The sequence below is a fragment of the Colletotrichum lupini genome, chromosome 1 (assembly GCF_023278565.1).
Source record: "Colletotrichum lupini chromosome 1, complete sequence".
In the NCBI taxonomy this organism is placed as follows: Eukaryota; Fungi; Ascomycota; class Sordariomycetes; order Glomerellales; family Glomerellaceae; genus Colletotrichum; species Colletotrichum lupini.
The window spans coordinates 8,154,261-8,180,508 of record NC_064672.1 but is presented as its reverse complement, the minus strand read 5'-3'; the positions used below and the strand labels follow the sequence as shown (position 1 = coordinate 8,180,508).

General features: G+C 51.0%; 12 protein-coding genes across 12 annotated transcripts; 7 read left to right on the top strand and 5 right to left on the bottom strand.

Moving 5' to 3' along the window:
- Positions 1-187: 187 nt before the first annotated feature.
- CLUP02_02364 (OPT oligopeptide transporter) lies at positions 188-2,922 on the top strand (the record flags this gene model as incomplete). The annotated part of the gene is made up of 7 exons (XM_049281396.1): positions 188-541; positions 621-1,298; positions 1,355-1,636; positions 1,689-1,952; positions 2,006-2,183; positions 2,235-2,524; positions 2,584-2,922. 7 exons carry the CDS (start codon positions 188-190, stop codon positions 2,920-2,922), a joined length of 2,385 nt encoding a protein of 794 aa, XP_049137353.1.
- A 38-nt stretch (positions 2,923-2,960) lies between these two features.
- CLUP02_02363 (major facilitator superfamily transporter) lies at positions 2,961-7,948 on the bottom strand (the record flags this gene model as incomplete). The annotated part of the gene is made up of 16 exons (XM_049281395.1): positions 2,961-3,019; positions 3,142-3,181; positions 3,285-3,969; positions 4,022-4,183; positions 4,350-4,470; positions 4,512-4,608; positions 4,756-4,848; positions 4,913-5,059; positions 5,184-5,240; positions 5,473-5,521; positions 5,589-5,730; positions 5,967-6,094; positions 6,223-6,470; positions 6,531-6,636; positions 6,689-7,663; positions 7,725-7,948. 16 exons carry the CDS (start codon positions 7,946-7,948, stop codon positions 2,961-2,963), a joined length of 3,333 nt encoding a protein of 1,110 aa, XP_049137352.1.
- A 131-nt stretch (positions 7,949-8,079) lies between these two features.
- On the bottom strand, positions 8,080-8,379 carry CLUP02_02362 (uncharacterized protein; the record flags this gene model as incomplete). The annotated part of the gene is made up of 2 exons (XM_049281394.1): positions 8,080-8,254; positions 8,315-8,379. 2 exons carry the CDS (start codon positions 8,377-8,379, stop codon positions 8,080-8,082), a joined length of 240 nt encoding a protein of 79 aa, XP_049137351.1.
- Positions 8,380-8,497: 118 nt separating this feature from the next.
- CLUP02_02361 (metallopeptidase family M24) lies at positions 8,498-10,139 on the top strand (the record flags this gene model as incomplete). Its single annotated transcript, XM_049281393.1, has 3 exons — positions 8,498-8,850; positions 8,919-9,880; positions 9,946-10,139. The coding sequence occupies 3 exons, from the start codon at positions 8,498-8,500 to the stop codon at positions 10,137-10,139; spliced, it is 1,509 nt and encodes a 502-aa protein (XP_049137350.1).
- A 124-nt stretch (positions 10,140-10,263) lies between these two features.
- Positions 10,264-10,768, top strand: CLUP02_02360 (uncharacterized protein; the record flags this gene model as incomplete). The annotated part of the gene is made up of 3 exons (XM_049281392.1): positions 10,264-10,519; positions 10,656-10,664; positions 10,743-10,768. The coding sequence occupies 3 exons, from the start codon at positions 10,264-10,266 to the stop codon at positions 10,766-10,768; spliced, it is 291 nt and encodes a 96-aa protein (XP_049137349.1).
- Positions 10,769-11,054: 286 nt separating this feature from the next.
- On the top strand, positions 11,055-11,884 carry CLUP02_02359 (2OG-Fe(II)oxygenase superfamily protein; the record flags this gene model as incomplete). The annotated part of the gene is made up of 2 exons (XM_049281391.1): positions 11,055-11,257; positions 11,308-11,884. The coding sequence occupies 2 exons, from the start codon at positions 11,055-11,057 to the stop codon at positions 11,882-11,884; spliced, it is 780 nt and encodes a 259-aa protein (XP_049137348.1).
- A 2,013-nt stretch (positions 11,885-13,897) lies between these two features.
- Positions 13,898-15,627, bottom strand: CLUP02_02358 (uncharacterized protein; the record flags this gene model as incomplete). Its single annotated transcript, XM_049281390.1, has 10 exons — positions 13,898-14,081; positions 14,185-14,210; positions 14,404-14,495; positions 14,549-14,772; positions 14,859-14,975; positions 15,049-15,112; positions 15,175-15,288; positions 15,351-15,423; positions 15,490-15,536; positions 15,597-15,627. 10 exons carry the CDS (start codon positions 15,625-15,627, stop codon positions 13,898-13,900), a joined length of 972 nt encoding a protein of 323 aa, XP_049137347.1.
- Positions 15,628-15,680: 53 nt separating this feature from the next.
- Positions 15,681-17,536, top strand: CLUP02_02357 (uncharacterized protein; the record flags this gene model as incomplete). Its single annotated transcript, XM_049281389.1, has 9 exons — positions 15,681-15,763; positions 15,842-16,177; positions 16,279-16,359; positions 16,425-16,536; positions 16,588-16,759; positions 16,828-16,937; positions 17,032-17,176; positions 17,222-17,295; positions 17,363-17,536. The coding sequence occupies 9 exons, from the start codon at positions 15,681-15,683 to the stop codon at positions 17,534-17,536; spliced, it is 1,287 nt and encodes a 428-aa protein (XP_049137346.1).
- Positions 17,537-17,560: 24 nt separating this feature from the next.
- CLUP02_02356 (uncharacterized protein) lies at positions 17,561-19,193 on the top strand (the record flags this gene model as incomplete). The annotated part of the gene is made up of 2 exons (XM_049281388.1): positions 17,561-18,559; positions 18,618-19,193. 2 exons carry the CDS (start codon positions 17,561-17,563, stop codon positions 19,191-19,193), a joined length of 1,575 nt encoding a protein of 524 aa, XP_049137345.1.
- A 1,094-nt stretch (positions 19,194-20,287) lies between these two features.
- CLUP02_02355 (replication factor C) lies at positions 20,288-21,521 on the bottom strand (the record flags this gene model as incomplete). The annotated part of the gene is made up of 2 exons (XM_049281387.1): positions 20,288-20,682; positions 20,738-21,521. The coding sequence occupies 2 exons, from the start codon at positions 21,519-21,521 to the stop codon at positions 20,288-20,290; spliced, it is 1,179 nt and encodes a 392-aa protein (XP_049137344.1).
- A 519-nt stretch (positions 21,522-22,040) lies between these two features.
- On the top strand, positions 22,041-23,493 carry CLUP02_02354 (uncharacterized protein; the record flags this gene model as incomplete). The annotated part of the gene is made up of 4 exons (XM_049281386.1): positions 22,041-22,110; positions 22,458-22,844; positions 22,989-23,165; positions 23,273-23,493. The coding sequence occupies 4 exons, from the start codon at positions 22,041-22,043 to the stop codon at positions 23,491-23,493; spliced, it is 855 nt and encodes a 284-aa protein (XP_049137343.1).
- A 195-nt stretch (positions 23,494-23,688) lies between these two features.
- On the bottom strand, positions 23,689-26,068 carry CLUP02_02353 (uncharacterized protein; the record flags this gene model as incomplete). Its single annotated transcript, XM_049281385.1, has 2 exons — positions 23,689-24,781; positions 24,840-26,068. 2 exons carry the CDS (start codon positions 26,066-26,068, stop codon positions 23,689-23,691), a joined length of 2,322 nt encoding a protein of 773 aa, XP_049137342.1.
- Between the last annotated feature and the right edge of the window lie 180 nt (positions 26,069-26,248).

Genomic DNA, 26,248 nt, shown 5'->3' with positions numbered 1-26,248 from the left:
CATGGGTCGACACTCAGCAACAGGCTGAGGCATAGAGTACAAAATGACCACGTTTGCCTTCCCCTTAAGTGTGCGGAAATCCCGAACTTCTAGCACTCCAGGTTGGCAAACCGATCCTTTTGTCTGAGTTACTAGTCTGTCTGATTTTTGCCTTTCCTGCCCTGGTCTGTGCTTTTCCGTTGCGACTATGCCGGTGCCATTGACAGATGCCATCGTGGTGGGGGGGCTGAATCCCGTAGAGGGCAAAATTGTTTCGGTCCCCTCTCACCAAGCCATCAACGAGAAAGTCAGCATCGACGAGTCAGGGGTTGGAAAGGAACTGGCTTCCGAAATCCAAGCCATTCCGGCAACTACGACATCCGACGATGGGAACCACGAGAAGGACGACAACAGCGACAATGCCATCATCATCACCGGTGCCGACGCTGCCCGATACTTACTGCCGCTCCGAGATGACTTCGACCCTGCGTTGACCTTTCGGAGTATGTTTCTGGCAACTTGCCTCTCGGCTTTCCAGGCTGTCATGAGTCAAATCTACACTGTGAGCTTTTTTTTTCTTAATTGGTGACTCGGACTTGGGACGAGCTCTGGCTAAAAAAATGCTCTACTTTATCTGCCAGTTCAAACCGACCGCCGTCACCATTTCCGGAACTTTCATCGTTCTCATCGGCTACTTCGTGGGCAAGGCGTGGTCCAAGGTCTTCCCTCGTGGTGATAAGCTTGAAGCTCGTTGGAGGCAGGACCATCCCGAAGGCGAACTTCCGGCGTACGTCAAGATCTTCAAATTTCTCAACCCGGGTCCCTGGGGGCTGAAAGAACATGCGATCTGCTCCATCACAGCCACATCTGCGTCCAATGCCGCCGCTAGTATCCAGGTATTTGCGGCACAAGATCTCTTTTACGACTTGCCTCTGAGTCCGACCACCGTTGTCTTGACCGTCATCTCCATTGGCCTCTTTGGCTACGGCATTTGTGGTGTCATGCGCCCCATCGCCGTGTGGCATGTCGATGCTGTCTATTGGAGCACTCTCCCTACAGTAAAGACCCTCCAAGGTCTTCATTGGCAGGATTTGAAGAACTCCAAGCCTCTGCGTTGGTTCTGGTACAGTTTCGCAGGAATGTTTGTTTACGAATTCTTCCCGGCATACATCTTTCCATGGCTGAACTCCGTTTCCATTCCATGCCTCGCTGCCATGAACGCCACAGGTTCAAAGGCTGCTGTTCTTACGAACCTTTTTGGCGGCTCTATCAACAATGAAGGTTTAGGCCTCTTCTCTCTGTCTTTCGACTGGCAATATGTGAGGGAACCAATCATCGTTTCAGCATAGTTGCTTGAAAACTAACGTATTACCAGATTACTTCATTCAACACTTCACTTCCTCTGACTCTGCAGGCTCACTCTGCTATTGGCTTCTTCATTTGCTTCCTTGCAATGATTGGAATCTACTACACAAACGCCTGGGATGCCAAGTCGCAGCCTTTCATGTCGACGCGACTGCGATCTGAGGACGGTACTGCTTATCCCATTGCCAAGGTTTTCACTGGCGGTGTGCTCAACCAGGACGCCCTCGCCAAGTATGGCATCCCAAGGCTCACAGGCAGTTTTGCGTACGCGATGTTCATGGCCAACGCGGCGGTGAGTTATACAGTCCATATGCTACTAGGAACGAAGGCTGACAGAACATTAGATTGGGGCGCTGGTTGCCCATTGCTTCTTTTTCTGGGGCGGAGACGTCAAGAGGGCGTATCAGAGCGCAAAGAGTGGTAGATATGATGATCGCCATCACGATCATATGACCAAACACTACAAGGAGACCCCTTGGTGGTGGTACGTCATTGTACTCGTCGTCAGCTTCGTTCTTGGCCTCGTTGTTGTCACGACACAGAACGTCACGCTTCCAGCCTGGGCATATGTCGTGTCCCTGCTTCTGGGAATTTTCATCGCGCCGTTGGTAAGCATGGAACCCACGGTTTAGCTCCCAGTTCCCAGCTGACTTGCGTCCAGAGCACAATTCTTTACTCTCGTTTCGGTAATGGAATTGCTACGAACAACTTATCGAAGATGCTGGCAGGTCTCATCCTTCCTGAGCGTCCCATTGGCAACATGTATTTTGCCGCTTGGTCGCACAACGTCATCTCGAATGCTGTTAATCTTTCCAACGACCTGAAGATGGGAGAATACCGTATGTCCCAGTGTCTATGACTTGCCGAACTTTGCTGACCTGGTCTACCAGTGAAAATCCCACCTCGTGTTATGTTCCTCACCCAAATCTACGGTACTATCATTGGCGGTTTCATCAACTACGCAGTCATGATCTCTATTGTGAACGGAAATCGAGAGCTTCTCGTGGACAGCGATGGCAACAGTTCTTGGAGCGGTGCAACGATGCAATCGTACAACACCAACGCCACATCCTGGGCGCTGGCGAAGTACCTGTACAAGACTGGGGGCAAGTATGCTCTTGTGCCGATTGGCCTAGGTATCGGCTTTAGCGTTGTCATTGTCCACCGTATCATTGCATACGTAAGTCTCCCATGGCGTTGCTCGAATACATGTATGCTACATTTGCTAACGCAGCTCAGTTTATCCCCAAAATCCGGGGTTACTCCCTGTACGATATTAACTTGCCCCAACTCATCCAATATGCGGGCTATATTCCGTACAATGCATCTCAAACTTGCGTACTCTTCAGCTCGCTGATCAGTGGTTTCTTCGTTCAATTCTACCTTCGCAACTACCGCCCTCGCATCTTCAAGGACTACTCGTACCTTGTCACCGGTGCATTCGACGGAGCTAGTCTTACTGTACTCTTCATCCTGTCGTTTGCGGTGTTCGGCGCCGGTGGCCCCTCTGTCCCCTTCCCGACATGGTGGGGCAACAATGCCGATGGTTACTACGATCACTGCCCAGCAGCTGAGTAAACAGTCTCCGTGAGACTTCTTTCGCTTCTTGGGCCACTTCAAGAATAACATGCTTCGGGTTTCGGTGCGAAGATTCTGAGGTAATACTCGGGATGCCCTGGGCACTCTATCAGTAGCACAGTTCGGCAAGAATCAGTGGCCATCGAGATGTCCGAAGTTAGCATGATTCACGTGCTCGAGATTAGGACAGCTTTAGATACTCGTTTCTAATAAAATCACAAGGCTTGGTGTACCCTGAGAATGTTTCCAATGCGACGAACTAGTAATTGGGCTTTGCGTAACAGCCATATGTGTTACTTCGTTTATATTAACGGCCAATCGTCAAGGAACGTTGCCAGCCCTCGATTAAGGGAGCAGGCTACGACAGATTCGTGGTCTTCTCCATCGTAAACCCTCATTGCGAGATGGTCTAGCCGAGTGCTTTCCTGTAACCGTGAATGCATGGTGATAACATTATCAACCATTTGCAGTCCACGGTGTCGTCTCAACCTCCTATTGTACTCGTCATTGCCCTCTCCTCTCCTCCTCGTTGGATTTTGTTCCTCATCTCCAACAAAAAGCATGAGCGATGGACTTTTCTTCTGACATTCTATTTCCTCCTGAACCTCCTGGAAAAGCCTTTCTTCGGTAAGGATGTAACTCTCATTCCACCAAATGCTGGGGCTACTGGCCAAGATACAGTGAAACATATCTGTTCTTGTGAATAGGGCGTGCAGAGAGAGTAGCCCCCCATACGAATGTCCAAATAGCGCTTCACGGCCTAGAGTCGCCCCCCGGGTCTCGTAAAGCCGCCGAGCAACCAAAGGTTTGACTTTGTTCTGCAGAAAGCTAAGGAAGACATCCGCACCCCCTTCATGACCAGATGCTCCATGGGCAGGTGGAGTGAAATCTCTAGTTCTGCGGGCGCTCAAGAGAAATCTTGAGTCCGCGGGTATAGGGTAGCCAATAGCAACTACGATTCCCTGGGTATCTGAAGAGCGCATGCATAAATGGCGATGCATTGATTCCAAAGCACTTAGAAACACTGAGTTTCCATCCGTAAGGTAACTAGCTGCCTGTCAGACTAATGGATACGGACATGGTATTCGGCCTGACATACAAAACCGGGATAGGAGCCTCATGTTCCTGTCTATTGCGACTCTGCCAGTCTCTTGGGAAACCAATCTGGACGATGTATTCTTCTCCGGAGACACTTCTCAGAGTCCAAGACTCTGCAGAGCCACCTTTCCCAAGCAAGGATTGGGTGCGCATTTTTCGATTCCTGTTGCTCGATCACTATGAGAAGACGGAGGAATACCATCAAGAGAAAATGCACAACACAGAATTAACGGTCTTATCGGATTGTTATACTAAAAGCCCCTCGGCTCGGGCAACGTGTATCCTAAAGTCCGAGTCTTTTCCGCTCGGATCGACGGTTTCCATCACACAAGCTCGCAGTGAACCCATTATCTGCCTGTAATTTTGACCCGTAGTTGCGCTCGGCGGCATTCGGCCTTTGCATCATCGTCAACAGCTTATTCCGCATCAGTTCGTCGTAGGATCCGGCAGCTAAACACCCATGTCATTAAACGCCATGAAGTTCGGGGTACTTCCCGGAACTCCTTGAACGGTACCGCGCTTAGACAACTCCAAAATCCTGGCCGTGATGGCATCCACTGCTTCCGAGCTTGTCTCAAGACTTTTCAACTACAAAGCTAGCCCAAGAACCCGTGGTCATGTCAAGGAAGTCCCGCTCAGGGCAGCATCTTTGCCAGCCTCAAGGGACAAGGAGTATAGGTCTACTCCCTATGCATGCAAGTCGGCGCCAGATTTAAAATCACGAAAACGTCATACAGTGTTGTTGATAGCACTCGCTGCGCGGCCAAGCGTTTCGTTAACATTTTTCGCGGACCAAGCAAAGCCTTCCATGAATTCGGACATAAGTCCCTGCTTTCGAAGTGTTAGAACTGAATCTCTCCTAGGTAAGGTCACTTCATTTTGTTTGAAGTACCTGGTTTGGCGCAGGTATCTTTATCGCAATGACTTGCGCCTTTTTAGCAACACCCCACGTCTTGGAGGCGATTGATCTAGCAGCATAAGTACCATGTCCACTGCTGTCTTTGAAGGCACTCTCCTTCGGGTAGATAGTGTAGCCGAGCTTTACGTGACCATCAAGGTCTGGGTTGTTCACTTAGACTCCGGTATTAACCACGTATGCAAAAGTTCCTTTCCTTCCGTTCTCATCGTACGTGTAATTACTCAAACCCATTACGCAGACTTACATTAGTACTGACAGGCTCAGCCTGTGATATGGCTCCTAGCCCCGAAGTAGCTTGATTCTACGTGACCATTCCGTATGCCGGCGTGTCAGCTTAGCAAGCTCAACCTGAGCTTGAAGTCAGGTATCTGTAGGATAATAGTCACTAATTGAACTCACTATATCGTTACCCCCCCATTCCTCACAAAGTTTCTTTGTCAAGGGAGCCAGCATATGCATGGAACGTCAAACGTTCTTTCAACGTCCGAGATGTCATCCCCCAACAAGCCCCAATCACGAAACACTTCTCTTACCCACTGGATTTGCCCACGGGAGGCGTGTCCATCGACTCCAGCTTTCAAGCTAACAATGTATCAGCTTTGAGGGGCATTGTGTTCGGCGGTCAAATGGTTGTGTCGAGACGGTCAACAATCCTCCCCAAAGTAGAGCAAAAGAGTAGTTGACTGGTAGCTTCATCTTGCGCTGGGTAATCCCACTTTGCATAAGATGAAGAAGTTGCGGAGGGGGCTCTTGGTTAATTATAGGCCATGCAAAACTCATTCCGCCGTGGTCTATCATCCCTGGTGTGTAATGACCTTTGTGCTTAACCTACTCTCGTATGTGCTCTAACTATGCCAGTTCAGGCAGATCACGAAGGTATGATTCCCCATACCTTGACTGCATATCACCTCGGCAAGCTATTCTGCATGGGGATTTTCAGCGTAACTTTGAGAGTTGCATGATCTCTGTTATATTGTCTTAGTCACCAGTCCGTATCATGGCTCAGTTCAGCACCATGCAGACTTACGGATCTTCAAATGAGAGTCAGGGGATTGTCTGGCGTCGGATGACCTATAGGTATCTTTACTTTGAGTTGTTGGCTGATACCTGAGTGAGGTAACTTCCTTCTTCATCCGGTCAAGACACTTGTAAAACCTTTACCTGTGAGTTCCCGCATCTCCCTGATGAGCCAATGTACCCAGAAATCAGGCACTTCTATTGTTATGATAGGTATTGATCCAATGTATAGTGGACTAATTCAGTTATGATGATTAAGCTAAGACGCAGCTTTATCCATAACAACACCGGTCGGATCGCGTGTCACTTCGTCGCCCCATTGAGCGTCCCAGCCATTCTCAGCTAGGTACTTCTTCCAAGCTTCATCGTCGTCATTCAGGTGCCTTGAGATGTCTGGAATCACGAAAAGCGCGATGATAGCACCAAGAACAGCGAACCCAGAACCAATCAGAAATGCAACTTGATTTCCCTTGGATGGATCGGTGGTGTACTTGTTCAAAATCGCAGTAAACACCTTTCATATCGTGTCAGTGCAGATCAATTCTGTAGTAACTGACGGTAAGAGTTAGCTTACCTGTGTGCCAATCGCAGCTCCCGCTTTCGAAAAGGCCGAGATAAGCCCCATCATCTGGCCACGTATGGACGTGGGAAAGCACTCGGAGGCTATCAGAACAACGGTACTGTGGGGGTGGTAAGTTAAATGGTGTTAACGGTTACAGAGAATAACCTTACCTTCCTGGGCCAACTTCGCCAAGCGTCAAAAATATGCCGTAGAGGACAACAAAAAGAGGAAATACACCCTGGATAGGATTCATCGCGCCTCCGAGGACAAAACCGAGAATTGCTTGCAACGTAAAACCCAAAGCCATGGTCTGACGTCTCCCAATTTTGTCCGATAGGTACCCACCGATGAAAGGGCCGGGGATGTAAAAACAGTTGATTACTACGCCCCACCCGAGCGTTTTAACAAGACTTTCCTCTACGTTGGCTCTTGATATGATTGTTGAGCTGAAAATTCCGAAGGGAATAGAGATCCAGTTATACAAGAACCATGTTGATGCTGCACCTAAAAGCGGTCGCCAATACCGTTTCAGTGCAAGCCAGTATGGCATTCTCTGCTTCCGCAATGCTGACTTTCGGTACGCTGTCGAGACTGCCATCCGCATCCGGAACCAGAAGATGAGAAGGGGGGGTGCCATACCCAACGCAAACGAGGTTCGCCAAACAATATGGTATTTTGAGACTTGCTGGCCAACGCACAACAGCAGCAGCAGAGGCACCAAACCTCCCCAAACATATCCTAGACTGGCTGATAAGTCTGCGAGCATCGCAAACATGAAGCCCCTCCTTTTGCGAAACTTGGCGTCTTCGTCGGTCGCTTCGGCAGCACCGGCTCCAGAGACTGGGTATTCTCCTCCTGCGCCTACACCGGCAATACCACGAGCAATGATAAGCATCCAAAACATGCCTGTGGTCGTGGTACCACTGGCTGCAGTCGACAAGGCGATGCCTAGTACCAGCAAGATTGTTGTGGCCACAGCACCAGTCTTACGGCCAAGTTGGTCACTGATGATGCCGAAAAGTATCATTCCCACAATCATGCCGATCAGAAAAGCATTGGAGAGCCTCTGGTATATCGTGGTAGTCAGATCGTCAGGGTAAAGGATTGCAAGTAGCAGTTCGACGTTTCCAATGACGGCGGCGTTGCTGCAGCATTGTGAGCGATACATCTTGAGAAGAAGGCAGCGAGAGTAGATGTCCAACATACTAGCCATCTGAACCTATTGCCAGTCCCGAGAACAAAACCATCAACCAAACAGACAGACTGCTGTAGTACGTCTTCTGTGGTCCTTCTTCTACTACCCCTACTTCGGTACTATCCGGGGCCTTGCTTGCGATTTTCTTTTCGTCAGTAGCAATTTCGTCATCTCTAGTAGCTGTTCGCTCCTCAGTGCCGGAGGTCGCCCTGTTGACTTCTGGCATGGAGACCATTGTGTGGTATCATCCGAGTCAATGGCTCCCAAAATACACACCAAATGTGTGGTATAATCTAACACGCAAGGACACAGCTCCAAACGTCTTCATATGGGGCAGCTCCCATACTTAACTCGAAGGACGGCACTTCATGTCGGCGCATCTATGCCGAAGAGAAAAGCGACGGCGTACGCCGCGGCATCCTTGCTTATCTTTTGTCCTCCGGATCGGCCTTGTAAGCCGACGGGAAACTGTCTACCGCTATCGACACCCATGTCGTAAACCAGAGGATGGACGCTCGTACCTGCTGTTGCTGCTGTAATCCTGGCATGACTCGTGTGGAGAGGCTACCCTAATCCGGGAAAGGATCTCCAATTCCTGCACCCCGGAGAGGGGTAGAACGCGAGGTCGGAGACCCTCCGACGTCTGATTTCTCGGCACTGCTTCATCCTGGTGTGCTCGCTTGCGTGCTGTTTATTCAGCGCAGAGAGAATGCAGATGTTCAAGTCTTTTCTTGTCTATCTCTACTCCTTCAAAACTTGCTCGACGCAGTCCGCAACAATCGCAATGCTTGTATCAACAAAATGTTTAGAGGGTATACCTCTGCACCAGGCACAGGTGCAAAGGCATAATACCAGACGGTTCCCAAACAAACTACAGCTTATTGCGACTTCATTGCTCTTATATGCATCCATCTCATGCTACTACTTTCTGTCGTTCCAGTCGCGGGAACGTACGTCTACTCCGTACCAGAAAGCCCAGCAATGCACTATTGATAATCTGCACGCCGACTTATCTTTCCTCGACCCCGCCGTACCTATCTCTACGGAAGAATTCCTTGAACGCAGAGATCGACTGGCCCAAGCTCTGGTCGCATCAAATGTAGATGCGTTCGTCTTGGAACCTGGCTACACTTTCCAGTAAGTCTTTCTTCGACAACCCGAAGACCTCTCAGCCTCGGAGTACGTGAGTCCTGACTTGGGGACAGGTATTATGGCAACATATCTCAAGTTGACTGGGAACCTTGGGAGCCTGAAGAGCGGCCATTCCTCATGCTCATCCTCCCTCATGTGTCTTCTTCTGGTCAGGTGAACGCCAAGACTGCCTTCTTATCGCCTCATTTTGAAGAGGGCAGGGTACGGATGCTCGGCATACCAACAAGGGAAGACGAACTGGACGTTGTCATCTGGGAAGAGCATTGGAACCCGTACGATACGCTGCTCAAATCACATCTCTTCGATGGCCATCATGGAAAGCTCATGGTTGACGAGGAGATTCGTGACTTCATCGTCAGAGGATTGGATGCTGCCGGGTTTGAGACGGTCGGCCTCTCTCAGGAAGTTGAACTCGTGAAGCAGCAGAAAAGCCCTGCGGAGGTCGAATTGCTTCGCGTTGTCAATACTGGGACTGTTGTCGCCGTTAGAGCGATGCGGCCTTGTCTGATGTCGGGGCTTACAGAAGATGAAGTCACCGAAATTCTCAATTCTGCTCTCCTCTCCATCAACTTTGGACTGTTCTTCAATATTGTGTTATTCGAGGAGCACGGAGCGCTTCCTCATGGGGGTTTTGTCACTGGCTTCAAAAAGTTGACTCCTGAGAGCATGGTTATCATCGATGTTGGTGCCCATTATCTGGGCTACAGTTCGGATATTTGTCGCAGCTTCTTCATCGATCCACCAAAGCCACAGTCACCTACTATGATGGGTGCCCTACTGAATTCATGGATCCGAAACCCGGAGGGACGACAACATCTCATTGCGGACGCTGAGCTGCGTGCGGAGAAGCTCAGGGTCTGGGACATTGTATTGGAGGCACAATCAGCTGCCGCCGCCGCTTTCAAGCCGAATAACACAGCAGCAAGTGTGGATATTGCAGCTCGCCAAGTCATTGAAGATGCTGGCTATGGATACGGTTTCACCCATCGTTTGGGTCACGGTATCGGTATTAAAGGTATGTTCCCTAATATGCTCCTCATGATCGGGGGTCGAAAGCAGTTATTGATCCGTATCACATAGCTCACGAGTCGCCGTACTTGAACAAGTGGAACAAAGATATCTTGCTTAAGCCCGGTATGACATTCACGAACGAGCCTGGAATCTATTTGGAAAACAGATTTGGCGTCAGACACGAAGACATCTACTTAGTCAAAGCATCGGGCGAGGCAGAGTTACTCACTGGTCGTAGGGCGACTGGACCATACGATCCATGAAATACCCTGGTTCTTAGACCTGATACTGCTAGTATGTGGCGACCAGCATAATACCGCTTTGGTGAATACGAGAAGTAAACTTCTTAGAGTCTAGCTATCTTTCTCTTGACTACCCTTGATTGCAATGGCATTATCCAAAGTCCTTCAGTGTCTAGCCAACATCTCCAATGGTACCTACCTAGTCCCTGCAACAAGATTGTACCACTCTCCATCCGAGCGACTGGGACGACGCAGGACATCAAGCTGGATTAACACCACCAGAATGAATATTTCAGATGTTAAAGAGACATTTATCAGTAGGCGATATAGGCCAAATGTGTTAGCAAATTTCCAGCTACCTTTGTTGTTGGGTCCGACCTCGTCCAATACCATTGGCAACAGTGAGAGAGTTGTGCGACTTCGCTCTTAAGCAGAACACTGGCAACCTGTAGAGTTGCCAAGTCTGCGTCCGGAAATTTTCATGTCATTCAGATAGAGCTTCTCGATATTGGCTGAATTGCTGAGTCCATCATCTAGATGCTGAAAGTGAGCTCTTTCTCTGTGGAGCTTTAAAAAATAAAAAAATAAAAAGGACATCGGCTGACGATCAGGGTGAACCCCTAGTCAGGTTGGGGGCTGGCGACCCATAACTGTGGCGTTTCGACGTCTGAAGCTAAGGTAAGGTACGCTGATCAGACGAGGAAACCCCTGGACTGAACCCCAAACCGTCATGGAGGATCGGGAACCCAAACGAATGACCCAATGTGCGAACGAGAAATTGCCAGCTCGCGCTTCAAACGCCCTGAGTTTCAGCCGCTGTCAACCAGATCAATCATCCGACTTCAAATCCAGCTGCGATGGCTTCATAAACGAGGCAGCTCCCAGACTGAAAGATTGCAGCAAAGCCTAATGCCTATAGATCAACATTCAAGCAACATGATTGGTCTTCTCTCGACCGCAACCTTTACCCTCGCGGCGACATTGGTCGTCCCCGTGTTATCTCAGGATCAGAAACCCACGTCGGGATACGTATGCACACACCCGCCATACAAGGTCCACATGATCTCTAAATCCCCTCTTGTGGTTTATATCGCCGACTTCATCACGGCCGCAGAGCGGTCACATCTGCTGGATATGGCGTCAGTTTATCTTGCAGTGTTTGTGTAATAATGCCACTAATCTGTATCAGGAGCGGCACGTTTACCCATTCTGGAGTTATTGATGCTTCTGGAGGCAAAACCACGCACGACGTACGGACATCTCAGAGTACCAGCCTGTGGCGGGATGATGTTGTTCGCTGCATCGAAGAGCGCGCAATAGCGTTCCAAGGGTATGGTATGCCTAAGAGTCACGTAGAACCACTGCAGCTGGTCAAGTATGGAAAGGGACAGCAGTACCATTTTCATACAGACTGGTTCACAGATCCTGCACACGCCAGAGCTCATCTAGGCGGCAATCGGCTGTCTTCTTTCTTCGGTTATGTGTCAGCGGTTAACGTTACCGGAGGTGGAACCAACTTCCCGCTCTTAGACGCCCCTTTTGACGAACGATGGTGCTCTTTCATTGACTGCGACGAGCCTTGGGAGAGAGGCGTGACATTTCGGCCGTTGGAGGGAAATTTCGTGTATTGGGAAAACCTCCACGTCGATGGTTCTGGAGATCAACGTAATTTACATGCTGGATTGCCGGTCACAGATGGACAGAAGGTTGGGATGAACATCTGGACGAGACAAGCACCGCTGAGCAAAGACATTCGAGGAGATTAGTAAGACTCTGGAAACATTCAAGGTTAACTTCTAGAGGGTATAAGGGCTTGTAAGGACGAGCATAAGGGCCAGACACCAAGGAACCTTAATACACTTTCCGGTCTCTTATGTGTCCATGAACCTAAGGTCAGGTTCACAACTTTACGGTGGCTTGTGGTTCGAGATGGGTCAGGGAATGGCCACCTCACACATGAAGACTATCTAATTTAATTATTCATGTGAAAAGTATTACCAATTGCCTACAAAATAATACTATGCGGCAGCTTATGAATGCTGGTGAGATGCATAGATATGCACAGCACTGTACTAGGCCAAAAGGAGAGTCATTGTATATAGTAACTATACTCGGTTGACATGGTTATAAGCCTCTCTCTCAATGACCAACTAGAGACTACGCAGATCTCCGTTGTCATTACCGAGAATCTCAACGGTGAGTTGGAGGAATATTGAACCTAGCTGGTTTCGAATAGAACCACACGCCAGATTGCGATGTATTCTACGTGTGACCCAACCTTTGACTTTACGCATGGTAATACTAAGGATTAAATGCATCACGTGTATGATTGATTGTGTGAGAAAGCCGGCCATATCATTGAGTGGCCTGTCGAACCATCTTTGGAGATAGGTGCTAATATTGATTAAGACTCATCAACGAACGGCATTCAAAGTCAACTACTTTCCAGCCTACATATATGATTCATGAACATGTAAGAAGCCTTAGGATGCGTAAGACTGAGGGACGAGCTTCATGCAGATCCCGCTGAGATGATCTGCCAACTGATACGTCCTTGCAAATGGCATGGAACTGGGTGGTCTTTAGATTCCAAGGTCGAACGTTCCTTGACTGATCGCAAGCTGCACCTTGGCCTTCAGCTTACATACCTGCAGATGTGATGGACTAGGAATAGACTCAACTTGATGTTCTGCCTAAAAATATTGTGCTTCCACGAAAGGCGAGAAAATGCGTCCCCCCAATCTCTTTTTGCGAGTAGGACCCCGGAGATAGCTGCCCAGCCACTAGACAAGTTGATGACTTGATATGAGGGAGATGTAAATACGCTACGTATTTCTCAACTACCCTAGCAATGGGGTATTCTAATTGCATTTACAGCTTACCTATTGGGTAAGTCGAGCCAACTTCAAGTAATTAGCAAAGTGATGTCAATCGTGCCGCAATAAGAGATTGTCTTTGGCCAGTATCTCGTTTGATTAGTCGCTCCGCCTGACAAGAGGTTCAATATCCCGGTCTCTAGAAGCCCCCGCTGGCATTTGCATATTCAGCAACCCATTATCAGCTTACCATTTTGCTTTCTGTTTAGTTACAGGCGATAGACTCTGTGCAGAATAGCCTTCTCGGCTTTACTTTAGAGTCTGCTTTGGAGCTTCAGTGGAAAGAATAGGGCATGTTCTGCGCTTGTCGAATGGAACGCAGGATTCTTTTATTGTAGACTTCACAGGAAAAACCCATGGTAAGGCTGCTTGGCCAACATGGAATACCCAAGTGCCTGCTTCTGTTATATGTTGCGATGTTTTGCCAAGGTTACGCTGACACATCCGTAGCTCATGGACGATGAGTCCCAGTAGTGAGTACTTGTAGTCACCAGTAAATAATAGTCATGATATTGGTTGCTGAGCTTAGTGCGAACTGTGTTGAACCAAGTGATGGTCAATGAAGTGCCAACGGACGCAATGGGGAAGAGCTAGAGTCCTTCCAACGCCCAGAAGAGTGAAAATTCAATGAAAGGAGCAGCGCCCGTTGTTGACATAATAGTTGAATATACGTATCGTGCAGTGAGTACGGTAGCCTTGAGTTGTAAGTGAATGCAAGGCTAGCACGCGATTTCGCTAATAATAATAGTCCTGGTGACAGGGTGATGCAACTCTTAGAAGGAAGGCTAGGATCCTGATGCCTAGCCGCCGAGCCCCAAGCCTGATCTGAGAGGCGATAGGTCGAGCCCACCTTTTTTCAAATCTCCTTCTTCTCGTCTCTCCCTAAGTTGATTGAAATTCTCTCTAATATTCTCTCATCTTGATAGCAGTACACGTTGCGTGAATGAGTGTGTCAAGAGAGAGGAAGTCAAATAGAGCGAAGGGCCGGTTGGTATTTCGGCTTTCATATGCGGGAATAGAATGAATTGGCGAGAAGCACAGCGGCGGGGTAGACGGAAGTGGAGCAACGACGAGGATCCAGGTTAGGCTGATGGAGCGGCCGCGGGATCCGATTTAGCTCTATAATACACCACTGTGTGCCAGTGTGGACGGAGGCGCGTTGTTCTTAACGAAGCCGGTTCAAGGCAAACTCTTCAGGATGTTCAGCAGCAGGTTTCTTTGCCGAGTGGGTCAGTGTCATCGAGAGTGTCAGTGAGCTTGACAGCTGGCGTGGCTAATGAGATGGCATAACGACTTCCATTTGGTTGGGATATGTCTAGAGATCGGGACGGTTGGTGCCCTGTTTGAGGTGAGTTTAGTGGCATGGACGCTTTATAGGTAGGGCAGCACAGCAGTCAACACTGTAGTACCTTGGTGTAGGTGAGAGCCGTCGCTGAGTAAAGCGCCTTCGTCTCACCCTCATAATACCTCAATCCCTGTTCCGAATGGCTTTTTCTATGTTCTATTATTGAGCCAGTCGTTTATTACTTGAACCTAAAAGAAGTTGCGATAGACCGGTGGGGTGGTATGGAGATGCGAGAGTTTGGAGGAAGTGCTTAGGTGGGCCGCTGCTCAGAAAGCTTGACTTGACTCGAGAATCAGTGACGGCATTTCTGAGCATGTCGCGAGAGCTGAGTGTCGAGGTTCTTTGTTCAGCCCGCCCTGGTGGTGTTGAACTCTTTGTCCGGATGCATGAGCCAAGGCCGTGCGGGTACCTAGGTATACGCGGGTTTGCCATACTGGACACTTCAGGGCACAACTTAGTAGGAGTCTACCTGAGCACCGTGGCACCTAAGGTACCCAAGCGCCCGACCCTACTACGTACTGCGTAGTTCCGTGATCCCCTTGGGCGGGTGGATAGTGAAGCTCGTGTTGACGGATGGAGTGGCTCAGTGGCTTGGATTTAGGCCGGGAAATGCAGTAAGTTAGCGTCCGCCAAAGTCTTGGACGGCCGGGTGACGGCCGTGACTAGGAGAACGTGGAAACAGGACAGCAGACAAAGAGAAGCCGTTTACTGTTTCGGCGCGTTTTGGAGGGACGGCAGACGTTGAAGAGCACCAAGCAAGCAGACAGAGAACGCTACAAGTGGCCATGGTTTTGTCCGTATGACATGTCATTATGGCAGGCCACAGACCACACACGGATAGATGAAGATGAGAAGGTGGTCTGTGCCTGATACTGTGCAAGTTCTCTCGAAGTGACAATGGAGGTGAGCATCTGCATCCTTCGATTCTTGGCCGGTCTGTAATACACAACTAGGTGCCTGAAGGTCACATTTGACTGGGTGCTTCACTTGAGGTGGTTGTGTTATGCAGACTCGGAGTGGTAGTGCAGGTATTCGGAATAGTTCGTATTGACAGATTGCACACCCCTTTTATGCTCATGATCCGCTAGTGTGCATCACGGTTATGCCTGCCGTTATTCCCTTTTTGGATTGTCTCTCTTTTCCGATCCACAGCAGTGCAGCATGCCTTCTTCTTCTTTTCCCCTTGCTTGCTGCTTGCTGTGCTTGCATTCATCTCGTCATCTTTTAGGAGATGCCTACCCCTAGGCGGTCACGAACCAACCAAAATGTGTTTTTCAAGCACAAGCATCGCCACCCCTGCGTGGGATCCTGCAGTCTTTTGAGATTCCACTGTACGTGGTAATGAGGTGGGAAGGGGAGGAGCCCGGCGTGGCAGCGAGGAAAGCGCAGGCGAGTCTGGCAAACGGCAGGATGTTTCTACTGAGGTAGGAACAGAGAGAGGGTAGGTATCCGTACCGTGGACGAAAATGACGTGAGATTGTGTCTTTTTACCTTCCCTCAAGGTACCTTACCCAAGGTATGAAGGAAGAACCTAAAGTGGAAGGGAAGGACGAGAGAGAAATGGAAGCCAGGAAGGAATCTAAAAAAGTCGCCGGTCGGAGCCTGGATATGCGGGCCACGGCACAGGATACGTACCTGCCCTGGGGCGATGTCGTAGGTACGTACTCCGTACTCACAGAAAATGGGAAAATGGAAGGTACCCTACCTAGTCGGTCTCCATTGCCCAACGCGATCAAGGTTCATTTCATCCTGAAAGCCAAGCCAAAAGAAACCCACAAAATGCTAAGAACAAAGTTCGTCCACCTCCTCAACTTCGAACAAGACAGTGGGGACAAGCCGTGCATCTCGAACTTGACTGCGACGATACTCTTTTACTCCAGATCCCGCCTCCCTGTCTCCCAACTCTTCCTAAGGTACGGATGCTCTGGATCAACTATAGTTCCCAGGAAACGAGGACGTCTGTCAGTTGCTTGGTCGCTCTGGCGGCGCCGTATCTTAGCTTGCACGCCACCGTCATGAGGTGCATGTCAAACGCCGGCCCTAAATCGTATCTATTAGCAAGGCGGTAGGTCCGGACACACCAAGTTTCCGTACAAAGGTACCCGGGTTCAAGGCAAAGCTAAAATGGTTACAAGGACGGACGGACCGTTTTGGCCCTCTGGCACTGAGGTACCTTGGACTCTTGGAGGAGTCCAAGGTGCGAAGGTAGGGCGCCTTTGGTTGGTACATTACGGACCTTACTCCTGAGTCCTGCGAACGATATCCGCGCTGCAACGTCCCTTCACACTTTGCCTTTGGACACGACAATCTTTTGATGCTGCAAAACAGCCTAACAGGTGGTGCTTGGCGCTTGGCTCTCGGCTCTCCACGCCATCCATCCATCTCAACCCCATTCTGGTCCAGCGCGTCCTGGCCCTCGGGTCCATTTGCCATCATCTTTTACGCACTCTAAAACTTGGACGCATGCTGCTTCACCTCATCTTGCCAGGACACTGCCTGCCCAAGGCACTTCGCCCAGCCTCATGTCTCTCGCTTTTCTCGCTTTCCCGCTTCGACTACCTCCTTACACACTCGGCACTGTACCTGTTTTTCTCTAGAGTATTCGTACCTAGGTAGTCCAGATATTGCTTGACTCGACTCGCTACATACTACCCTGGGTAGGTATCTGTACCTCCTTGGCTTACCTTGTCAGTACCTTTCCATCGGACTAGGCAGGGGTTCAACTCTTCTTTTCTGCGACGGCCCGCCCTCCACCAGCAAGACTGAGGTGCACTTAGCTCCAGCCTTTTCTCCTTTCGCCTTTGCTTCCAAGTTCCAACCAGACAACAGGCTTCGTTGTATCGCACCTAATAACCCGTTGGCATCGGCGCACAGTGGCTGAGATATTCCGACCCTGAATATCCCTCCTCGCCGTTCCCTCCTTCTCTTCCACCATTCGTCCACTCTTTTGGCTGCCGTGCCTAATTCCATTCCCGCTATTCTCGACCTTTTTGGAACTTTCTCACCTGCCACTTCTTACCAAGTTCTTCCGGCGACACGACTACGCGCAAACCGCCAGTCTACCTTATTCCATCTCCCTCGAATTCTGTATACTTTTTCTCACATCGAAAACCCAGCTGTTAGCTACAACTCCCTTCCACATTTTTTGGTGTCCGGCAACAAACTTCGTTGCCATCGCCGCCGTCGGCGCCCTTTGACCTCAATAAACGACGTGTGCTATCATGGGATTGAGCCAAAGACGGAATGACGTTTGTATAAACCCCATTGTCGCCATCAATATGTTATCCCGTCGCGCCCTCACTGTTCTCGCCCTCGTCTCCGTCACTGCAGTCATCTTCCTCATCTCTTCGAGGAGACTCGGCGGCGACTGGGCGATAGAAGGTCCCAACTACCACCCCTTCAAAGGCCACAGCCCACCTCCGCCTGCTGGCAGCTCCCCAAGCGCAGGTCACGATGGCCGTCCTCCGCCTCCTCCGCCATCCCCGAGCTACCAAGACGACCGCCTCGCACAGCACAATGTGTCGAACCAAGACATTCCCTACCGTCCTCACGACCCCGTTTGCGATACCTTCCCCGACACGAGCAATATACTCGTCATCATGAAGACGGGCGCCACCGAGTCCTTCGACAAGGTTCCCACTCAACTCATGACCATGCTCAAGTGCTTGCCCGAATACTTCATCTTCTCCGACCTCGACCAGACCGTTGCAAACTACCACATTCGGGATAGTCTTGACAAGGTTCTTCCCGAGGCCATGGAAGGTAATCAGGACTTTGATCTCTACCGCCGCCAAAAGGCCTGTCAGGCCGACCAGCAGAGCTGCAACAAGCTGGCTGTAAGCAAGGACGAGGGTTGGAATCTCGACAAGTACAAAAATGTCCACATCGCCGAGAAGACGTACCGTATGCGCCCCAATTACGATTGGTATATCTACATCGACGCCGATACCTACGTGCTCTGGCCCACGCTTGTCCAGTGGCTCAAGAACCTCAACCCCAAGAATAAGCACTATCTCGGTAGTGTCACCATGATTCGCAACTTCGTTTTTGGCCATGGCGGCAGTGGCTACATCGTCTCTCAGGCGGCTATGCATGACATGATTGCGGACCATGAAGATGTTGGCAACAAGTGGGATGTTCGTGCGAGCAAAGAATGCTGCGGAGACTACATCTTTGCGCTAGCTATGAAGGATAATGCCGACGTCAACGTCCATAATGTGGTGAGTATTCATCATGATCTCTCTGTTTTGTACGCAGCTTGGACTGACCGTGTCCCAGTGGCCTACAATCAACGGCGAAAAGCCCTTTACTCTGCCATATGGTCCTACTCACTGGTGCCACCCCATCGTGACAATGCATCACATGAATGCCGAGGAGATCTCCACGTTCTGGGAATACGAGCACAAGCGCTACTCCGACCCTAGCCTTCCCCAGCCGCCTCCAGTCATGCGCATCAAGGATATCTATCATGAATTCTTCGCGCCTCGTATGCAGCCTGAGCGCGCCGATTGGGACAATCTGGCCGATGACCGATTTTTCCTCGACGAATCCGCCAACAAGCACCAGGATTGGCAACTCAATCGAGCCAAGAAAGAAGACTTGACAGAGGAAGAAAAGGTTGCACACTTGTCCTTCGGCAATTGCCGCAAGGCCTGCGAGGCCGACAGGTCCTGCTTCTCATTCCAGTACAAGGACGGCGTCTGCGGCTTCAGTTGGGCATGGAAGCTTGGTCACCCGGTCAAGCGCGAGTCTACGGACGAGAAGCGCACCATGTCCGGCTGGGCTGTAGAGAAGATCAACGCCTGGATTGAGCAGCAGGGCGAGTGCGGTCCAGTCAAGTGGCCCGATGTCTGAGGTGAAAATGTATCATTCATCACCGACTTAAGTGTCGACACGAAACATTCACGTCGCCACGAAAGAGTAGCACCAAAGGCCTGCCTCTATGCAAGCACGCCTGCTATCCAAGGCTTTGAGACGTGACGTATGTTTCACGTGGGGCCTTATTCCATGTCTCAGTACGCCAAGGACTTGGATACGGGATTCATGGACATGGTAGGGAACATACCCCCCTCCTCTGGAATTCCCTTGACTCGGGATTTTCTTGCCAGGGAGGAAACAAAACATTTCTCATGGAAGCCAAATCAGCCAGGCGTCTATCGGTCTGGCATCTGTATAGAGCCGCAGGCATGTGTGTATTTTTTTCTTCTTGTAGTGTGTGTATATCACCATCATGACGTGGCAGGCGAGGCAAGACTTGGGTTTCGAGACGACTTTGGCGTTTATTTGGAAAAGACGTCTAGTTCTTCATTGGCCCTGGTTTGGGAGGCCGACGGAGTCAAACGGTCAGAGCGAGCGCTCGCAATAGAAAGCCTTTCATTGTTCATATTACAGTACATATCCAGATTCCGATTCAGACATTGTCATTCAGCACCCCTCTGTGCCTAGTTAGCTCTGTCCCAACCTCTCCGAGATGAGATCATCTCGAAAACTGAAGGAATGGTAGCGAAGAAACGGGGCCCGGAAGCCGACGAGGTGTGAGGCCTGTTGCTTCCAAGTAACCCAAACTCAGATCTCGGCTCGCGCATTCCACTGATGCGCCACAGCTATTTAAAGACGCTTAGGTAGGGCAGAGAATCGGCAGCGGGTGGCTGGGGATGGCCAGACATCGCATGCCTTGACGAGCTTCCCAGGGGCGACACCGATAAATCGCGGTTCATCCCGGCATTTTGCATGAGGTACCGGTATTGTCACTGGCTCAGTGTGTACATTCCAAAACTAGCATCACAGCACAAGATCGGGCTGGGTATTGCCGCTTGACCCAGGTCGGGTGGAAGACGGCAGTTCGGCATATCATACACAAGACATATCGAGACGACTGTAGATGATCATAACGTCGTAAATTATCCATCCATGCTCCGTAGGCTACCCTCGTCTGCACTGCGACTTGCTCATTTGCTCATCAACTCTGCTCCGCTCCTGATGACGCCCACCACAGCTCCCGTCTGCACTGTCTCGCTGCCGCCGCCGGCCACACGGTGTTCGATATCCGCCAGCCCATCGAGCCACTTGATCATGATTTCCGGCTTGACCTCGAGTGTTGTCAGTTGCTCCGCTAGAGCAGTGATGATATCTGCCAAGGCGAGACCCCGAGACACCTTTAGGGTGTTGATAGTAGTCAGGCAAGACGTCACGTCTGTTGTGCTCAATAAAACATCCAAGATCTCCTGCACAGCGTCGGGCTGAGGGGCGGCGATGCAGTTATATATCGTATCTGTAGAGATGGTTTCCCTCACAATGTCGGCCTCGGCCACCTTGGGTGCGTCCTTGGGTTGCAACGGGGTACCTGTGTTGTTAGCATGCTCTCCAGGGCGATTGTCCAGAACCAGATGAGTACTCACTTGACGCGTGACAAGCCTGGAGCACATTGAGTGCTCTTCTCATGTCGCCCTTGCTAAGCTTCACCAATGCTTCCGTGGCATTGGGAATGATTTTGACGTGCTCCTCCTCAATCACCTTATCCACCAAGACCCTGATATCGCGCTCCTTCAACGGACTGAATCGGAACCTCGTGCATCTTGATAGCAGTGCCGGTGAAAGCTTGTGTGAGTAGTTTGCAATGATGCAGAACCGCGTGTTGACAGTGTACTTCTCCATGATGCGACGCAACGCCATCTGCGCCGTGTTCGTCATAGCATCGGCCTCGTCGAGGATGATGAGCTTGTACGATGCCATGCTGCCACCGCTGCCTGATTTAGCTGAGGGACCGAGAGTGAATATTTGTTTTGTCGAGGCAAAGGTCTTGATCTGCTCGCGAACGACGTCGATGCCTCGATCATCTGAAGCGTTGAGCTCGAGAACCATCTGCCGCATGTTCTCGGTGCCATAGATGCGGCGCGCGAGGGCGAGGATCGTCGAGGTCTTGCCAGTTCCCGGGGGCCCGTAGAGGAGGAGGTGAGGAAGACGATTCGAGTCGACAAACTTGTTAATGGTGGCGAGAATGTCCTGGTGTCCGGACACATCGTTAAGGCTTACTGGGCGGTACTTTTCAACCCACGGCAGACTGTCTTCGGCTTCGACGGGGAGGTTGGCGGCGCTGCGCTTGCCCTGCTTGGCGTCTGAGGAGAAGGTAATGTCCTTGGACACGGGGACGTCGACGTCCATCTCGTCTTCGAAATCGGACATATTGACTGTGCTGCGGGGAAGGTCGGTTGGATGATTTGCGGAGGGGACGATGAGGTGGTGAACTATGAGCTCCAACGTACGGATTGGGCACCCCCGTACAAGTGGAAATTAGAAATCTTGACGTGATGCATCCGCTTGGAAGACGCGTCGCAGACGCGTCGAAGAATGGCTCTTCACGTGACCACTTACGCTTTGCCGAAGGGAGCCCCACGGTTGATGGAGGGAGAAGGCGGTCAATGTGATCGGCCCCACTATCCCTCCGGCCAGCGATCTTCCATTACATAAACGAAACTACCCCTCCGTCAAAGTTGGAGTTTTGGACTCACATCCCAAATCATACAATAGCCACAGTTCCATCTATGGCCCAATATTGTCACTTAGGTCCCTACGTACCTTAGGATCTGGCCAAGTCGTGTTTCGGGCCTCGCCCTCTGTCAGCCTGCGAGCCTGCTGAGTTCTGCCTCAAAGCATCTTAGCAAGTGCTGTGATATTGTGCAAACCCGCAGACATGTCACAAACATGTCAAGTCTGTATGACTACTGTCAGACTTTAGCCTCGCTCTTGCCATTGGACAAGGACAAGAATTGCCGTGTGTCTCCCGACTTTAACGTTCTATCTCAGACAAAGGCCCTGGATTATGTTTGGGCTGTCTAAGTAACCTTTCTTGCTTATGGATACGTTTCGGGGAGATGTCTCCGCTCTCCGCGCACACAAGCTGGTCTTGAGGTGATGCATTACCTTACAGAAAACCCGTCCGCAGTCGAGTCAAGGATTCCCGGTGGAACGCCATCTGGGGATTTTGAAGTTGGGGTGCGTTTGGAACCCCGCTGTTCACATCGTATCAGTCGGCTTCGGCTTCAGAGTCGTGCCATGTCTTGGCCATAGCTGCCAGCCTTGAAATACTGGGCTAATTCCTGGATCTCTTTCACTTTCGAGGTCACCTTCGTCTCATTTCTCCCACCCGAACCGTCTCACCCGCCGTTGAGCCTCGCCAGCACCCTCATATCCACGGTTCCTCATCACCTGCCTTGGCATCTGATCTGCCGTCCCGCTCTGACGCTCATTCCCTTCGTCTCCCACGTCACCGCCGATCTTCTAATCCAATGGCGGCAGCACCCGTCGTTGTTGAACCGGCCAGGCTCGAAGACGCCCCCGCCATCGCCGAAATTTTCTTCAAGTCCTTTAAGAGTGACTTCTTTCAGGCCTTGTTCCCCCAAAACGAATACGGCCGGGCCTACATAACCGACGCCTACAAGCAGTTCATGCTCTCCAAGGAGCACGGCTCCCAAGAAGGTCAAGTTGCCGTTGTCAGGAACGAGAAAGGTAGCGAAAACTCCTCGACATGATCACCTCCGCCGGTTGTCCGAACCCCGACTTTGCCTTACCCTTACCGGACTTCGGACTCCGCTGAGTTAACGGCGCCATGTGTATGCGTACCTTGTTTGACTGACAGCTGTCTCGTTCAAGGCGAGCCTGTAGCCACCACCCTTATCTGGATCATCCGCCCCGAGGACAACGGAACCTGGTCGTGGCGAAAGCGATGGCCGTCCGCTAATGCAGGGCAAAAAGACGAGCTGCTTGATGAGTTCTTCTCCGACATGGCGTCTCAGCACGACCGTGTCATGGGCAAGGACCCTCACGTTTGTATGTCAACTCTTGACTCCCTGGCCGGCCGGTTCGCTCACCACGAACAAGCCTCCCGCTGACAATCTTGCCGGCCGCCCACCCGCAAAACGCTGACCATGTGCCAGACTTTGAGCTGATTTTCACCGACCCGGCCTACCTTCGCCGGGGCTATGCGAAAGCCCTTCTCCAACAAGGAACGGAAATTGCCGACAAGCTGGGCTACCCAATGTATCTCGATGCCGAGCAGTACATCTTGGACCTTTACTCATCAGCAGGCTTCTTGACCAAGACTGAAGTCGGACAATCGTCACAGATGATTCCCATGATGAGGCCAGCCAGGGGCTAAATGAAATGAAATGAAATGGCACTACTGTCGACTATTGACTCATCTTCTTTATCATGAGTAATCACTTCCAGCGTGAAAATCCGCCATCAGTGGAAAGTAGTCATGATATGTGAATAACATACATCAGACGGATGCCCAAGCGGCTTCCGTAAGCAACTCGCTCGCTTCGCTTCAATGCTTTGCTTCCTTCATTCCTTATCGTCTCAAGTCTACGCTTTTCATGCCTTCCTTCTCGTTTCCGTAAGGCGGTGATGCACCCCAGTATTGCTGCCGATACTGCGCGTCGGCCCCGGCGTCGTATGCTTGCCCGTTGTCGAACTGAGAATACATGGATGGCCTCGTGGGACGTCTCGGCGGCATCTCTGGTTCACCTATCTGGGCATACATGTCCGGAATGTCAGGGTACACTGACGGCGTCCTCGGCGGCCGTGGTGGTCGGTTGATGGCATCGATGAGCGTTTGCCTCCTCGTAATTCTCTTTGGCCTCTCCGGCAATGCTGCATCTTCGGCGTTGGTACCAGACGACGTTTCGTCTGACTCTTCCCCAGTATCCTTCTTTTCTTTATCCTTTCCGGCGTCCTTGGTGGCGAAGAAAATGGTGAATACCATCTCCATGTCTTCCGGTCCCTTTCTCTCGCGCATAATCTGATGAGGCACCTCCAAATCGTCAATGAGCCGTTCAATCTCTTCGACAGAGTAGCTGCCCTTGTCCCTGTCGCCAGAGTAGTCCCCGGGCCCACTTGCTCCGTTGGGAATGTGGAACCGAAGGTCAACTCTCATGATGGCGTAGAGTGCGACAACTATGAGCTCAAAGAAGAACCCCGTCGTGTAGAATACTGCTTTGCCGTAAATCACGCTCGGCGTGGCTCCTGGTAATTCCTTATTGAAGACGGCGAACAGACGAATGGACTGTCCGGTAATCAAAAGGAAAGAGCCCAGGTAAAGCAGGGCCACTTTGACTCTTTGTGAGCCAGAACCGAACTTCTCTGGCTTAGGCCCTGGCACAGAGAGGCATCCGCTTACTACAAGGACAGGGAATATGGAGAGGAACGTGTTCCATGAACTTCCGAATTTGAGCAAATCGTCTGTAGTTTCCAGGCGATCTACATTGCCAACACTGAAAAACGCAATGATTGTCGACGTCATGTTCAGAATGATAAAAGCCGGAACCGAGAAGAGCAGAATCAAACTGAACTGACTAAACGCGGTACACCATCCGGCTTTCGGGTGGATCGAGCGGACCAGGCGTTGGGCGAAGAATATGTTAACGGCAAACATAAGAGCAGCACTGAGCATCATGTTAGCAAAACGTTCATTCCTTTTGAAGCTCGGCCCTCTTAGCTTACCCTCCGTTCTCGGTGATCAACGCGAGCAACACAACCCCTCGGGTCGACACAATCGACCATGTGATACGAAAGATGCAAGTAACTGTTCGGATCATACAGAAGTCGAAGACGATATCTGAAATCAGAAACTTGTGACCACGTTTGGCATTCCTTCGGTAAATACTCAAGTGCACGTACGCACCAAGCATGAACAACACCATGAACATAATGGTGACCGGCAAGTCGATATTCTTGTTGGGTATACCACCCGGGAACGCTCCGTTGGCCGGATCAGGAGGTCCCATAGGAGGCCCGCCGGGAGGACCAGTCTGAGCCTGCGGGTTCGGGCTCAGATTGGGCATTCCACCCCTCTCTGGCCCCTGAGCACTCATGATCGGGTTGAGAACTAGCGGTGGTAGTGGTAGATTCGGAGTGCTGAGGAGTGTCGTTGCTAGAGGTGCTGCTGCTAGAGGCGGCGGCGGCGGCGGCGGAGAAGGTGAAGTAGCAGCCAACTGTGGCGTCATCTTTGGAGTCGGGGTTGAAGGCAGTATCAACGGTGCTGGTACAACTAATGGGGCGGGAATCACAAGTGGCACTGCATTAGGTGCTTGACTCTTGGCCGCAGGAGGAGGTAGAGATGGGAGTCTCGGTGGTTCTGCTTGCTTTGGTGGCGAAGGAGGTTGGACCTGGTTGGGCGATGAAGGGGGTTGAACTTGCTTGGGTGGTGAAGGAGGTTGCGCTTGCTTTGGTATCGGTGAAGGGTGAATCTGCTTCGGCGGAGATAGCGGCTGTATCTGCTTTGGAGGAGGAGGTGGTGGTGGTGGTGGTGGTGGTGATGGAGGAGGAGGAGGAGGAGGAGGAGGAGGAGACGGTCGTATCGTTTGCGTAACAGTGATATATGACGGGGCAGCAGTCCTGACTTGAGTGTATACGATATAATTCGTCTCAACAATGACTTGTGGAGGTTGAAGCTGGCCAGCCACCGACGGTATGCCCGCGTTCGCTATGGACGGGTTTTGAGAAGCCAAAGTTGCTAGTGCTACGGCCGGCGCGGCAGGTCTCTGTGTATTTGAGAGGGGCGTTGATGACAACAGATTTGCTGCTGGCTTTGGTACGGATGCCGCCACTTGTGCTAATTGGAGTGCTGGTGATGTAGAAGCCTGTGCCGCCTTGACAACTCCCTCTGCAGCAACGAATTTGAGAGATATGAGAGGAGCGGCGGCAGACAGGAATCCAGCAAGACCGGCCATGACTGCTTTTAGAAGTGAGGCACGCTGCCTTTTTTCGTCTTCGAGACTCTGCGGCCTGCCGGATCAGGGGTACGGACGGGATGTCGGCTTGTGGGTACAACCAGCTTTGAGAGATGTTGTAAGCAGAAGACAGACTAGACAAGACAGCCCAATGCGGGTAGAGAGTCTCAGGTGAATCCC